Genomic DNA, 13,218 nt, shown 5'->3' with positions numbered 1-13,218 from the left:
GAAGAGCTGACCCACTGGAAAAGACCCTGATGCTGGGAAAGATGGAGAGTAGGAGGAGAAGGGGATGACAGAGGATGAGATGGTTGGACGGCATCATCAACTCGATGGACATGGGTTTGGGTGGACTGTGGGAGTTGGTGAAGGACAGGGAGGCCTGGTGTGCTGCAGTTCATGGGGTCGCAAAGAGTTGGACACGACTGAGCGACTGAAATGAACTGAACTGAACTGAAGATCTCACATGCTGCAACTAAAAAGATCACACGTACTGCAACGAAGACCTGGTACAGACAAATAAATAAGTGCTTGGAAATAATAATAAAAAGAAAAACAAAACTTATATACGTAACATTAGGGGGCTTCCCTGGTAGCAGCTCAGCTGGTAAAGAATCCGCCTGCAATGCAGGAGACACCAGTTTGACTCCTGGGTCAGGAAGCTCCCCTGGAGAAGGGATAGGCTATCCACTTGAGCATTCTTGGGCTTCCATGGTGGCTCAGATGACAAAGAATCAGCCTGCAATGCCGGAGATCTGGGTTCAATCCCTGGGTTGGGAAGATCCCCTGGAGAAGGAAATGGCAACCCACTCCAATATTCTTGCCTGGAGAATCCCATGGGCAGAGGAGCCTAGTGGGCTACATACAGTCCATGGGGTCGCAAAGAGTCGGCCATGAAATTGGTCACAAAATGACTGAGTGACTAAGCACAGAACAGCACCTAACATTAGGGGCAACTGAGTAAAGGGTTATGAGAATTCTTTGTATTATCTTTACCAAAGAACTTAAAATTATTCTAAAATCAAAAGGTTTTTTAATAAAACAATGGCGAAACAAAACTCCATATGCACTGTACCATTTTCTCTAATTAATTTGATTTTCTCTATTTCATTAGATTTTTTCTAATTGATAAAATGTTTTATCCCAAGACAAAAAAGCCCACACACTATAAATCTATTAGATACTTTTACAAACATACACACACACGCACACACACACACTGACAACTGTCTGGAAGAAAATACACCAGAATACACTGAGTACTGGCTTAATTATGAGTGATTTAAATTTTGCTCACCATACCTTTAACTCTTTACCAACTTTACTACAATGAATATGCATTATTTTTATAATCAGAAAGAAAAGCTTTGCACCCCACTCCAGTACTCTTGCCTGGAAAATCCCATGGATGGAGGAGCCTGGTAGGCTGCAGTCCATGGGGTCTCGAAGAGTCGGACATGACTGAGCGACTTCACTTTCACTTTTCACTTTCATGCATTGGAGAAGGAGATGGCAACCCACTCCAGTGTTCTTGCCTAGAGAATCCCAGGGACGGGGGAGCCTGGTGGGCTGCCATCTATGGGGTTGCACAGAGTCGGACATGACTGAAGCGACTTAGCAGCAGCAGCAGCAGCCCTTGAAAAAACTTTACTAACTCTAAAGTACAAAGAATACACAGGAGTCAAATAACTATTTCTCAAAGTTTTCAAAGAGAACTGGACACAGTGATTCTATGCAAAGGAAGGGCTCTGGGTTGAGCCACCTGGGAACCCCTGCCTGTCCCACGCCGTCTCACCCAGGAGACACAGCAGGAGTGCAGACAGCCCAGCATGGAAGATGCTCGTCTGGCTCGGTTAACCACAGCATTTCCCACGCTATCTCAACCTCAGAACACATCTTCATGTACCTTTTATCTCCTAGAACACACTTGGGGAAACACTGCCTCCTTAATATAGTTCCCCCAAGGCACTGATTTTCTGGGACCTGCCTCCATGATGTGGTTACTTTTTCTTGCTTTAAGATTACTTTTGATGTGGACCATTTTCAAAGTCTTTATTGAATTTGTTACAATACTGTTTCTGTCTTCCGTTTTGGTTTTTCGGCTGTGAGGCAGGTGGCATCTTGGCTCTCCAACCAGGGATCGAACCCGTCCCCCCTCCATTGGAAGGTGAAGTCTTGACCGTTGAACTGCCAGGGAAGTTCCCAATGATGTGCTTACTTTGGAGCTTGATTTTCTCCTGGAAAAGCCTTTTCTCAGTGGTTTGGAAAGCAGAAATAGAGGTAATCACATGCAGCTTTTCTTTCTGTTTCCATAGTTCTCTTGGAAGGACAGGAAAAGGTGAGGATGGAGTGGCAGATGGTCACCACAAATCACCCTGAAGGTCACCTCTACCTGGTGTATGACAGCCTAACAGCCCCAGGCCCAAGAGAGACAAACATCTAAGGAACGGTGATGTGAAAACGTTCAGTCCCTTTTCAGGTCACACGATTATCAGTACACACACGGCTTACGCTCAGTGAAAACCAACAATGGTGGTCTCCAGAGGACTTCCCTGGTGTGGTTAAGAATCCACCTGCCAATGCAGGGGACATGGGTTCAATCTCTGGTCTCAGAAGATTCTGCACGTCGTGCAGCAACTAAGCTGTGTCCCAAACTACTGAGCCTGTGCTCTAGAGCCCTCGTGCTTCAACAAGAGCAGCCCCCTCACTGCAATGAGAGAAAGCCCATGTGCAGCAGTGAAGACCTAGAGAAGCCACCAAAAAAAAAAAAAAAAAAATCTCCAGGAGAAAGAAACCACCACCCAGCAAGGCAAAAATGACAAAGTCTGACAATCTTGAGTGCTGGCAGTGCTAGCCCCTTAGCAGGACAGCTGGGGCAATTCCTGCAGGTCCTTTCTGGGTTCTCGTCTGAGCATCGCTGAAACTGAGTTGTAAAGCTTCTATCTTCAACAGTATCCTCAATGGCCCTGGAAGGATGCTGACAGAGCAGACTCCTTTCTAGAACAGTTATACTGAGTGACCGCCCGCCTGACCGTGAACCTGTGTACACTGGTGGGGAGGGTGTAACCCAGAACAGCATCTATGGGAACTGAGGGCTTCCCACGTGGCTCCAGTGGTCAAGGATTCAATCCCTGGGTCAGGAAGATCCACTGAAGAGGAAATGGCAACCTACTCCAGTAATTTTGCCTGGGAAATCCCATGGACAGAGGAGCCTGGCGGGCTATGGTCTGTGGGGTCTCAAAGAGTCAGACATGACTGAGGGGCCGAGCACTGGAACTGAAGATTCATATACCTGTGATCCAGTAAATCCACCCCGCTCATCTAGAGAAACTCATGTACCCTGGCACCAACCAGTGCAAAAACGTTCACAGTAGCCTTGTTCCTAATAGCCAGAACATGGGAGTAACTCCAATGCCATTGATAAATGATAGGGTTTCTTTTATATAAAGTTTAAAACCGGGCAAAAGTAAACTACTCTGGGTGCACACAGCCCCATACACAAAAGCAGCAGAACTACAAAGAAAAGTCAGGAAATGATCACAAAAGCCAGAACAGCAGCTGCCTTCAGGGGACAGGTGGGATTGTGGTCGGGAAGGGGGAACGGGGGCTTCGGGTGTGATTCAGTGGTCACCACACAGGTTTTCATGCTGTCAGTAGCTGTGAAAGCGAACGCTCGTGTGGTAGGCACTTTTCTGACTGCTTGTTATCCTGCAAGTTACAGCGACAGAAGAGAAAGAAGCAGGGTTAGGTAGTCTCCATTTGTCATCACAAAAGCCATGGGACTCACCGAGACTTTTCACAGAACATGAAGTTATGGGTCAAGGATGAGGGAAAAAAAATGCTCTCCAAGCGTAGGGGAAAAAAAATCACCAGGAAATACTGCAGCTGCTAAAGATATTTAAAATGCTGATAAGGAGTTTGAAAGAGCAGCGATTAAAACAGCTGTGTCAAACCCAGCTGAGTGCAAGACAGCAGCTTCCACTCATGGCTGCTTAGGGCTGTGACGTTTGCACGACAGGGCAGCTTTCCAGCTACACCAAAGGCATGAGTTTTACTCAGTGCTAAGCATCAAATCGTACTTTACCAATACACTGCCCGGTATTGGCAGGTTCACAGGGGTCATAGAGAGTGGCATGATAGATGGAAATATACACATGCTACTATGTATAAAACAGATGAATAGCAAGGACCTACAGGGAACTCTACTCAATATTTTGTAAAGACCTGTAAGGGAAAAGAATCTGAAAAAAGATTCTTATATATAACTGAATTGCTTTGCTAAACTACCACAACACTGTAGATCAACTGTACTTGAATAAAAAATAAATTTGTAATAATAAATAAATAAAAGGAAGCTGCAAAAAATTTTTTTTAATCTTTTGGAGGAAGTAAATAATTTTTTGTGGGTGCTGCTTTGCCACAGGTAAAGCAGAGAGTGTTCCAATGCAGGTGTGGCTGCCTTGCTATACCACAGGACAAAGGTGGCTTCGTTAACACGAAAAGATGAATGCAGTCGCTTTTAGAAGATGGCTGGTGAGTCATTCAGTGCAGTTGGGTCCCATGAAGATGGATCAAGCAAACTTCAGCGCAAAATCAGTTTCCTTTCTTTCCCAAAGTCTCTTCAGAGACTGAGCGGGAACAGGAAATGTCACGCTTTGTGTCACTCATGGGTCAGTTCCCTCAGTGTCCAGCAGCCCGAAGAGGAAAACAGGTCCCCGAACCAGACGGCCGAGGATCACACGGACCAGAGGAAACAGCTGGAGGGACAAACCCCTCTCTCTTTTCTCCCCACCCCTGCTCCCCCCAGATCAGGGCATTTCCTAGTATTTGTCCACTGTGCTTTGGACCAAAAAATCCAGACCATAAAGTGTGCCTGGGAGCCTCTGAGCCATTTCTCATGCTTCACGATAATGTTCACTTACTTGATTAACAGGGATGCAATTTTTAATCTGCTGTCCTTTTTCTATCCATGAGCAAAGGCAGCCAGCTTATTTATCCCTCAAGGAGTTAAAGCTAATTGCCAGCAGCTCTAAGCTGCACAGACAGACCATGCTTTTACACGGAGCCTTGGTCAGAATGAGACGTGCAGACACACAAGGGAGGGGCACATCCTTTGACCTGATTCGTAGCACATCACTCCCCTCTGTTCCTTTGGTTTTATTTCCAGCATTCCCCTGCTAAATGTATTCAACAAATTGACGTAATTTCAGCAGTGAAGGAAGAGCTCCCTGGCTGGCAGCCAGGTTCACAGAACCACACTTGCACAAGACCCCAGAGCAAAACTATTTTTCTCCTCTTCTTTCTTTTCCTTCCTTCTCTCCCTCCCTCTCTTTCTTTTCTTTCTTTAATACAAAACTAGGGGGAAAGCACCATTTAAAAACAAACAACTTCCAGCATCAACATTCCAGCGGTGATATTATACCATAGTCTTGCAATATGTTACTTTTGGGAGAAACTGAGTAAAGGCTACATGGGACCTCTCTGTATTAGTTCTTTTACATCTATAATAGCTTTATTGAAATATAATTTATATGCCACATCACCTTCCCATTTAAAACATACCATTCATTGGTTTTGGTATATTCAGATTTGTGGTACCATCACCACAATCAATTATAAGGACATTTTCATGTCCCCACCCCCCCAAAATGGTACCTATTAACAATTACACTGCCATCCCCAGCACCTGAACCAACCACTCATTTCCTTTGTCTCTACAGAACTGCCTTTTACAGACATTTCACATAAATGGGAGTAATCTAACACATGGTCCTCTGTGTCTGGTTTCGTTTCTTTATTATTGTGTTTTCAAGAGTCATCCATGTAGCATGTGTCAGGGCTTTCTTTTTATTGTCAAATAACATTCCATCACAAGGAAACACCACATTTTGTTTATCCATTCATCAACTGATGGACATTTTGGTTGTTTACACTCTTTGGTTATTATGAATAATGCTCTTACTTATGAACAGTTGTATAAAAATGTTTGTGTGAAGAGATATTTTCATTTCTGTATTATTGCAGACAACTGCATGTGAATCGATAGTTATCTCAAAATAAAAAGTTTAATTGAAAATACCCAAGAAACAGCTCATGTTGAGGGGGGACATTCTGGGTAATTTCTCCCCTCTATGTCATAGTCTTTGCTCTAATTTATCAGACTATCTTCATAATATAATTATTTAAAATAATAACAATAGTTCTTAAATGCTGTCAACTATATTAAATGATTACTTGCATCACCTCATCTTGTTTTTACACCATCCCTATTTTATTGTTGCTGAGCCACTTGAGAGTAAGTTGCTGTTGTTCTGTTTGATTTTAAGGCGGTCTACCAGATTTCTCTATTTTAAATGTAACATTTTAATTCCCTATTGTAACTGATGTATTCATTACCTTAGGGGAGATTCTTTAAAACTGTTTAAATATCCAAAAGCGCTTTCCCCAGATGGGTTAAGCATCACGTGCTCATCTGATTCTCATCCCTCTTAGAGGCCATCGCCTCTCTAAAAGCGGCAGCCGTCTGTCCTCTGACCCGCCTCCACCCTCCCCGGCGCCCCCACCCAACCCCAAACACGGTTATTCCAACCTCTGGCTCAGTCTGAGTACTAGGGACTCTGCCCTCCTTCTTTGGCCTGTAGGCAATAATGGAACCAACCATCATTCTGTGCCTCTGAGGGATTCAGGAAGACACAGCATCGCTTAGTACTTAGATGCTATTCGTGACCCAGGGCATAATCTGGACGAAGTCACGGTAAACATTGGGAAATCCAAATGAGAGATGTTCTACAAAAGGACAAACCTGCCATGAAAGATGGAGATGGGCCAGGGGACTCTTCCAGATTCAAGGAGACTACAGACAGGTCAGTTAAAAGCAAACTCTAGATTCCAACAGCCCTGGGGACATCACTGGGACATTGGGGGGAGTTAGGATGTCGACTCTACACTAGACTCTGCAGATCAATGCAGAACTTCCTGAATGTGACCACCGTGCAGCCTGATACCACAGCCCTTCTCTGAGGAGACGCCTGCACAAGTATTCAGGGGTGAAGGTCGTCGCCTCTGCACCTTACTCTCAAGTGGCTCCGCAAAAATAAAACATGTCTGTGTGTGTATGTATAGAAAAGATACAGGATATACAGCAAAATATTAACTGGTGAATCTAGGTGAAGAATATACAATGTATATTATACCTGCTCCTATTCTGTGGACTTGGAAAAACTATATTAAGAAATAAATGCAAATATCTCAGGGGAGAAAGAGGTGACAATTTTTTTTAAAATGAGTAGATCCCAGTTAAGACAGTTCCTTAAAAAGTTAAGCACAGAATGATGTGACTCAGCAATTTCACTGCTAGGAGAATGTATATCCCTAAGAAAATGAAAACACCTGTCCACACAATAATTTGCACATGAATGTTCAAAGAAGCATTATTCATAATAGCCCAAAGATGGAAACAAGCCAAAGGTCCACCAACAGATAAGTAGATAAGCTATGGCATTCCCATACATGGAATAGTGTTCGCTCATAGAAGAAAGAAATTCTGACAAATGTGAGTGAACCCTGAGGACATCATGCTGAGGGAGATAAGCCAGACACAAAAGGACAAATGTGTGTAGGATCCCACTGATGTGAGAGCCCTAGAGTATTACAGTCATAGAGACAGGAAGTAGAGTGGTGTCCAGGGTCTGGGGAAGTGGGGGTGGGGGTAAGTGTCTGCATTATGGGTACAGGGCTTCCTTCTGGGCTGATGGAAATATTCTGGAACTAAATAGAAGTGGTGACTGTACAACATGAATGTGAATTGTTCACTTTAAAATGACTGACCTTATGTTACATGAATTTTACTTCAATAAGAAAGGAAAGGTGGACAGAGCAAGGAGGAGGAGGTGATGATTTAGGCAGCAGAGTGGGAACAGAGACACACCTAGAGCAAGATCACGCTCCCGGTTTGTGGACCCGACTGGAAACAGAGTGCCATGTACTCACACAGACCCCAGTGAGCAAGGTGAGGCTGTGTAATCATGATTGAGCCTGATTCCATTATCATGTTCCCAGAGAATTACAGCACAGTAAGAATTAATTATGGATTTCCCAGGTGGCGCTAGTGGTAAAGAACCTGTCTGCCATTAGAGGAGATGCAAGAGATGCAGGTTCGATCCCTGGGTTGGGAAGATCCTCTGGAGGAGGGCATGGCAACCCACTCCAGTGTTCTTGCCTGGAGAATCCCATGGACAGAGGAGCCTGGTGGCCTACGGTCCATAGGGTCGCAAAGAGTCAGCCTCGACTGAGTGACTGAGCACAGGCACTCAACCCAACTGTACCTTTCCCTGAGATGCCTGCACTTAACCGTATGTCCAAAGAATCTGCTGATGAGAGAGTCAGAAAGAGTAGACAGATAAACCAGGATAAGCGCCCACTGCCCCTTCCTTGTAAACATTCATCCAACAAGAGAAAGCCTAAGTCTCAGGGAAGATGAAGAGTCTAATCATGAGGACTGTGTGGGCTTGTTCTTGGCACCAGGTGGACAGAGGGAAATGAAAGCATCAATGCTTCTGAGAAAACTGATAGAAATCAGCTGGAGCCCTTATTTCTCCAGAAGGGGCTCAGGCTCCAGAGCCACACACTCACCCATCCAGACTTCCCCAAACTGCCCGGCACCCAGCCTCTTCACCAGCTTGATGGACTCTCGGGGGATCTCCCAGGCATCCTTGTCCCACGGCTTCTGTGGTTTGGGGCTAATGCACGCCTTCTCCAATCTCCGGCACAAGCCATCTGACTGCTCTAATTTCAAAAAGAAAGTAAATGTGGAAAAGTCATCCTTTGTATTTTACCAGTATCTACAGAAAAATCTGGACTATGAGTTTTATCATTTCCAACTCGCCAAGGTCTACAAACTTAAAATGTTTATGGGTATATCTTCTGTGAAACCATGACTTGAAATTCTTAAATGAAAGACAATTTAAGATGCGCTTGATTTGATTCATCAGTAATACTAATCTATGAAAATAAAAACAATAAAATAAATAGACAAACATAGGCTGGCAGGTTGCCACACTTAATAGACTATAGTTTTAATTACTGAGTCTGTGTAAACTCTTCAGGACACAATGGTGGCAACTTGGTCAGGTCACCAGGGGACCCCCCCCGCCTCCCTGCCCAGCCTCAGAACAGAGCCAGGGCTCCACAAGTAATCAACACATGTGCCAGATGAATAACTTGATGGGGGTACAGAGAGGGAAGGACTTACTACTCTAGAGTACTTGCTCTCTCCATACTTGGGGACATAAGCAAATTTTATGTGTATTACCTTAGAGCAGCTTGAAGAAATAAGCAGTAACAGCTTCCCACTACAACTGATCTCAAACACAAAGGGAATGTACCTAAAGGCTATTCAGGGGATCAGCCTAGCAAGGCTGTAGAGCAAACTGGGGACGAAGGACCACTGACTGGCCACTTCTAATTGTTTTGGTGTTATTGTTGTAATTTCTGTTTTCTTTTACCAAGGGTATGTATTACTTTTACACACACACATACATATGTCTACACTAGAACACAGATCTACAGATCTGCATTCCTAGTCTGGATATTAAAAGATGTGTTGTAAAATCATGCACTATATGAAAATAATAGTCACTTCTATCTTTGTAATTTTTGAACATTAACTGTTAAACAGCACAGGCTAGGTGGGAAGGACTAGGATAATTATACACAAAGATCAAATCTGACTTTGAATGCTTGTGTGTGCTCAGCTGCTCAGTCGTGTCCAACTCTTTGTGGCCCCATGGACTGTATAGCCCACCAGGCTTCTCAGGCCATGAGCTTTTCAAGGCAAGAATACTGGAGTGGGTTGCCATTTCCTCTTCCAGGGGATCTTCCCAACCCAGGGACTGAATGGGTGTCTCTTGTGTCTCCTGCATTGGCAGGTGGATTCTTTACCACTAGTACCACTGTTGAATGTATAGTTATAGGTTACTTTAGGACCAGTTACAGAATATGATCCTGCAACTTTATCCAAAAGAAATATGATTCTTCTTTCTAAAGAGGCTACCAGGAAAACTACTAGAGTTCGTCAATGAATTCTGTAAAGTTGCAGGATACAAAAATTTTTTATATAAGTTTGACATAATATATGTATCATAACAGATGTTATCTTTCTTTTCTTGTCTGACTTTGTGTTTTCACTTACTTTGATAATGCTTAATCATGTCACTGATACAAGGAAAAGTGATTCGTGGGGAGATGTAATAACCCCCATTGTCCAGACTTCTGATTTTGTAGTGCTTAATCACATCACCGTGCACAGGGTCACAGTCTCTGACAGACAGAGAATAACTTCCTGCAGAGGAAGAAGTACAAGCAAAGATTACACTTATATTTTGTAAACAAGATTGGCATTATGGGGAGGGAAGTTTTGGGAGTTTGGGATTAGCAGATGCAAACTATGACACATAGGATGGATAAACAACACAGTCCTACTGTATAGAACAAGGAAGTATATTAAGTAAACTGTGATACACCAGAACAGAAAAGAGTATGAAAAAGACGACATATATGTATAACAGAATCACTTGGCTATACAGCAGAAATTAACACAACATTGTAAATCGACTATACTTCAATAAAACAAGGTCTGCCCACAATTCTTTTTAAACAGAATTCTAGAATCATTTCTAAGAACGATTTCCTAAACAGCATTTGATAAGAGGCCTTATGTCACTTCCTACCTTTTAATGTCTCGCTTTCTCTGATAAGGAAAGCTCCAGCACTGTTTCCTGGGGCCAGAAGCTGCCTTTCTGCATCTTTCCTGGTTATATCCTTGAAAAACCACCTGTGAAGACATATTAACATCCCATGGCTGTTGTAATCCAGGAGAGAAAAAAGATGAAGAAAACGCAAGAGATCCAGCATGTCACACAGAACCACTCCAGACCACTCCAGGAGAGGACTCACTCTTCCGTTTCCAAGGTGTTGACTTTGGCCACATAGTTGCTGGGAATGAAGCCTTCTTTCTTTGTCGAAATGGACTTGGCTTTCCACCACTCTCCGTGCCTGGAATAGAAACCCACGTCAGAAAGGGTTTGTTGGACTTCCCTGACGGTACAGTGCTTAAGAACCACCTTGTAATGCAAGAGATGTGAATTCAATCCCCCGTCAGGGAACTAAGATCCTGCACGCCATAGGGCAGCCAAGCAAGTACTTGCGCCTCCAAGAAACAGGCCACACGCCACAGCTAAGACTCGACGTGGCCAAATAAATATGCATTAAAAAAAGAAAAAAAGGGTTTGTATTCAATGACTCAAGAACTACAAGAGCAATTGTCTTAAGGTGTTTGTCTTGAGGGGTGTGGGTCAGTGGGGAAGACCCTGGGACCCCAGAATGCAAGGGGAAAGTTGATGTGTCCTGATGAAATATAAATATGTTTAGTGAAGGACACAAAGGAAAACAGCCTCAGGACTGAAGTGTGGGTCTCTGTGCTCAGAGCTGCTGCATAAGAGTTGGTGAAAATGGTTTCCATCTTGCAGAAACAGAGTTCTTAACTTCCCCGGGGATATCTACAAAATGGGCTTCCCTGGTGGCTCAGAGGGTAAAGAATCTGCTTATAATGCAGCAGACCTGGGTTTGATATGTGGGCTGGGAAGATCCCCTGGAGGAGGGCATGGCAAACCACTCCAGTATTCTTGCCTGGAGAATTCCAAGGAGAGAGGAGTCCATGGGGTCACAAAGAATTGGATACAACTGAACGACTAACACTTTCACTTTTCACACTTACAGAAACGGGAGTCAAGGGAATAAAAGGTCATAGTTCTTAAGTTATAAATGCCTTTGTTGAAATAGCTAGTGTCCATAGGCTGATGCCATGGGAAAAAAAAGAAAACCATAAAACAGTCCCAAGCAGATGAGCCTCATCACCACCTCTCATCTCCTGCGAGAGGCATGGAGCCAGGGAAAGAGCTGGGGAAGGAGGAATGGATGGGTTGCCAAAGGATGAGCCTCAGCTGTGTTCCCATCAGGTTCCCACACCCAGATGGGACCCTCATCTGGCAAGACATGAAGGACAATTACAACTGGCACTTGGCTGTGGTACACTACACGCCTGTGCCATATTTATAAAAGGCACACACACACATAAGCCATTTCTGGTTTCCAAGCGAGACACTAAGATACAGAGTTGAAGTGACTTGTCACGGTCACACAGCAATCAAGTGGCAAGGACAGAATGAGGCTCAAGTTCACATTCAGCCAGTAATGGACAACCCCTCTCAGCTACTCAACACCTTATACTTAATAAGGGTCTCTCTCCTCCAGCCAACCAAGGGTCTCCTGTTGGCAGGCCAAGGTGATGCTACATGAACAGCAGTAGAATTACTGAAGTTCCTTATTCTCAGCACAGTCCTGAGCCCTGTGAGTCAACTGGAGGGGTCAAGAAAACGATGTCCAAGCATCTTCACAGAAGCACTAGTGCTGAGCAGGGGCTTTCCCAGAGATGACCACTGCCTCGGTGCCCCACCCTGATGACTCACACCCAGTTGCACCCACACACTCAGTGTGAATTTGAGGAAAATAACAAAGTGAAAATGGCATTAAAAGAACATGCAGGGACTTCCCTGGTGGTTCAATGGTTAGGAATCCACCCACCAATGCAGGGGACACGGTGCGGATCCCTGGTCCAGGAACTTAGATCCACGTGCCTGGAGGCAATGAAGCCCACACGCCACAACTAGAGAGCCCGTATCCTGCAACTACTGAAGCCTGTTACACTCTAGAGCCCATGCTCTGCAACAAGAGAAGTCACTGCAGTGAGAAGCCTGTACACTGCAGCTAGAGAGTCGCCCCTGCTCACGGCAACTAGAGAAAGCCAGAGAGCAGCAACAAAGACCCAGCACAATCAAGAATAAATTTTAAAAACATTAAAAAAAAAAAAGAAACGCAAATTCTACATAGATCTAAGCCTCTTAAGGCAGCACAGATGGATAAGGAAAGACAATGGTGTTTGGTTTCAAAGGAAAAACTCTTGGGAACTGCTCACAGTAAAGCCAAAGAGGAAAATCCCTCTGGCCCTGCTCCTTCTGGCAGCAACAAGGCTGGAGTTCCATGCCCACTGCCAGAGGGGTGTCTGCCATGCTGTGCCGCTGGAGGCCAAGCCCGAGGAGGGGGATAGGCTTCGGGACTTGGTGCCATAGAAGAGGGACACCCGGTTGCACTTACTGCTCCAGGACTTTCATCTTCTCCCCTTTCTTGAAGGACAAGTCGTCTGGGTGGATGCCATCGTACGGATACAATGCGATCACGATGTCCCCTTGCTCCTCTGGATCTGAAAATGAACAAGGCGAGCGAAGACCTTTAAGAATCCACAGCAGAATGTTTAAAATGGATAACCAACAAGGACTGATTGTATGGCACAAGGAACTCTGCTCATGTCATGTGGCAGCCTGGAGGGGAGGA

General features: G+C 44.5%; 1 protein-coding gene across 3 annotated transcripts in view; it reads right to left on the bottom strand.

Annotated features, from left to right (window-relative positions):
* LYN (LYN proto-oncogene, Src family tyrosine kinase) overlaps positions 1–13,218 on the bottom strand; it is a 109,408-nt gene that overhangs the window by 31,380 nt on the left and 64,810 nt on the right. For all 3 annotated transcript variants that reach the window (XM_040261251.1, XM_040261249.1, XM_040261250.1), the window contains exons 4-8: positions 12,982–13,087; positions 10,726–10,824; positions 10,500–10,603; positions 9,962–10,111; positions 8,404–8,556 (exon numbers count right to left, since the gene is read on the bottom strand). In XM_040261251.1, the coding sequence (XP_040117185.1) occupies positions 8,404–8,556; positions 9,962–10,111; positions 10,500–10,603; positions 10,726–10,824; positions 12,982–13,087 (612 nt within the window). The remainder of the gene's footprint in view (positions 1–8,403; positions 8,557–9,961; positions 10,112–10,499; positions 10,604–10,725; positions 10,825–12,981; positions 13,088–13,218) is intronic.

The sequence above is a fragment of the Oryx dammah genome, unplaced genomic scaffold (genome assembly GCF_014754425.2).
Source record: "Oryx dammah isolate SB20612 unplaced genomic scaffold, SCBI_Odam_1.1 HiC_scaffold_19, whole genome shotgun sequence".
NCBI classification, from domain to species: Eukaryota; Metazoa; Chordata; class Mammalia; order Artiodactyla; family Bovidae; genus Oryx; species Oryx dammah.
This window is presented reverse-complemented; position numbering and strand designations above follow the sequence as displayed.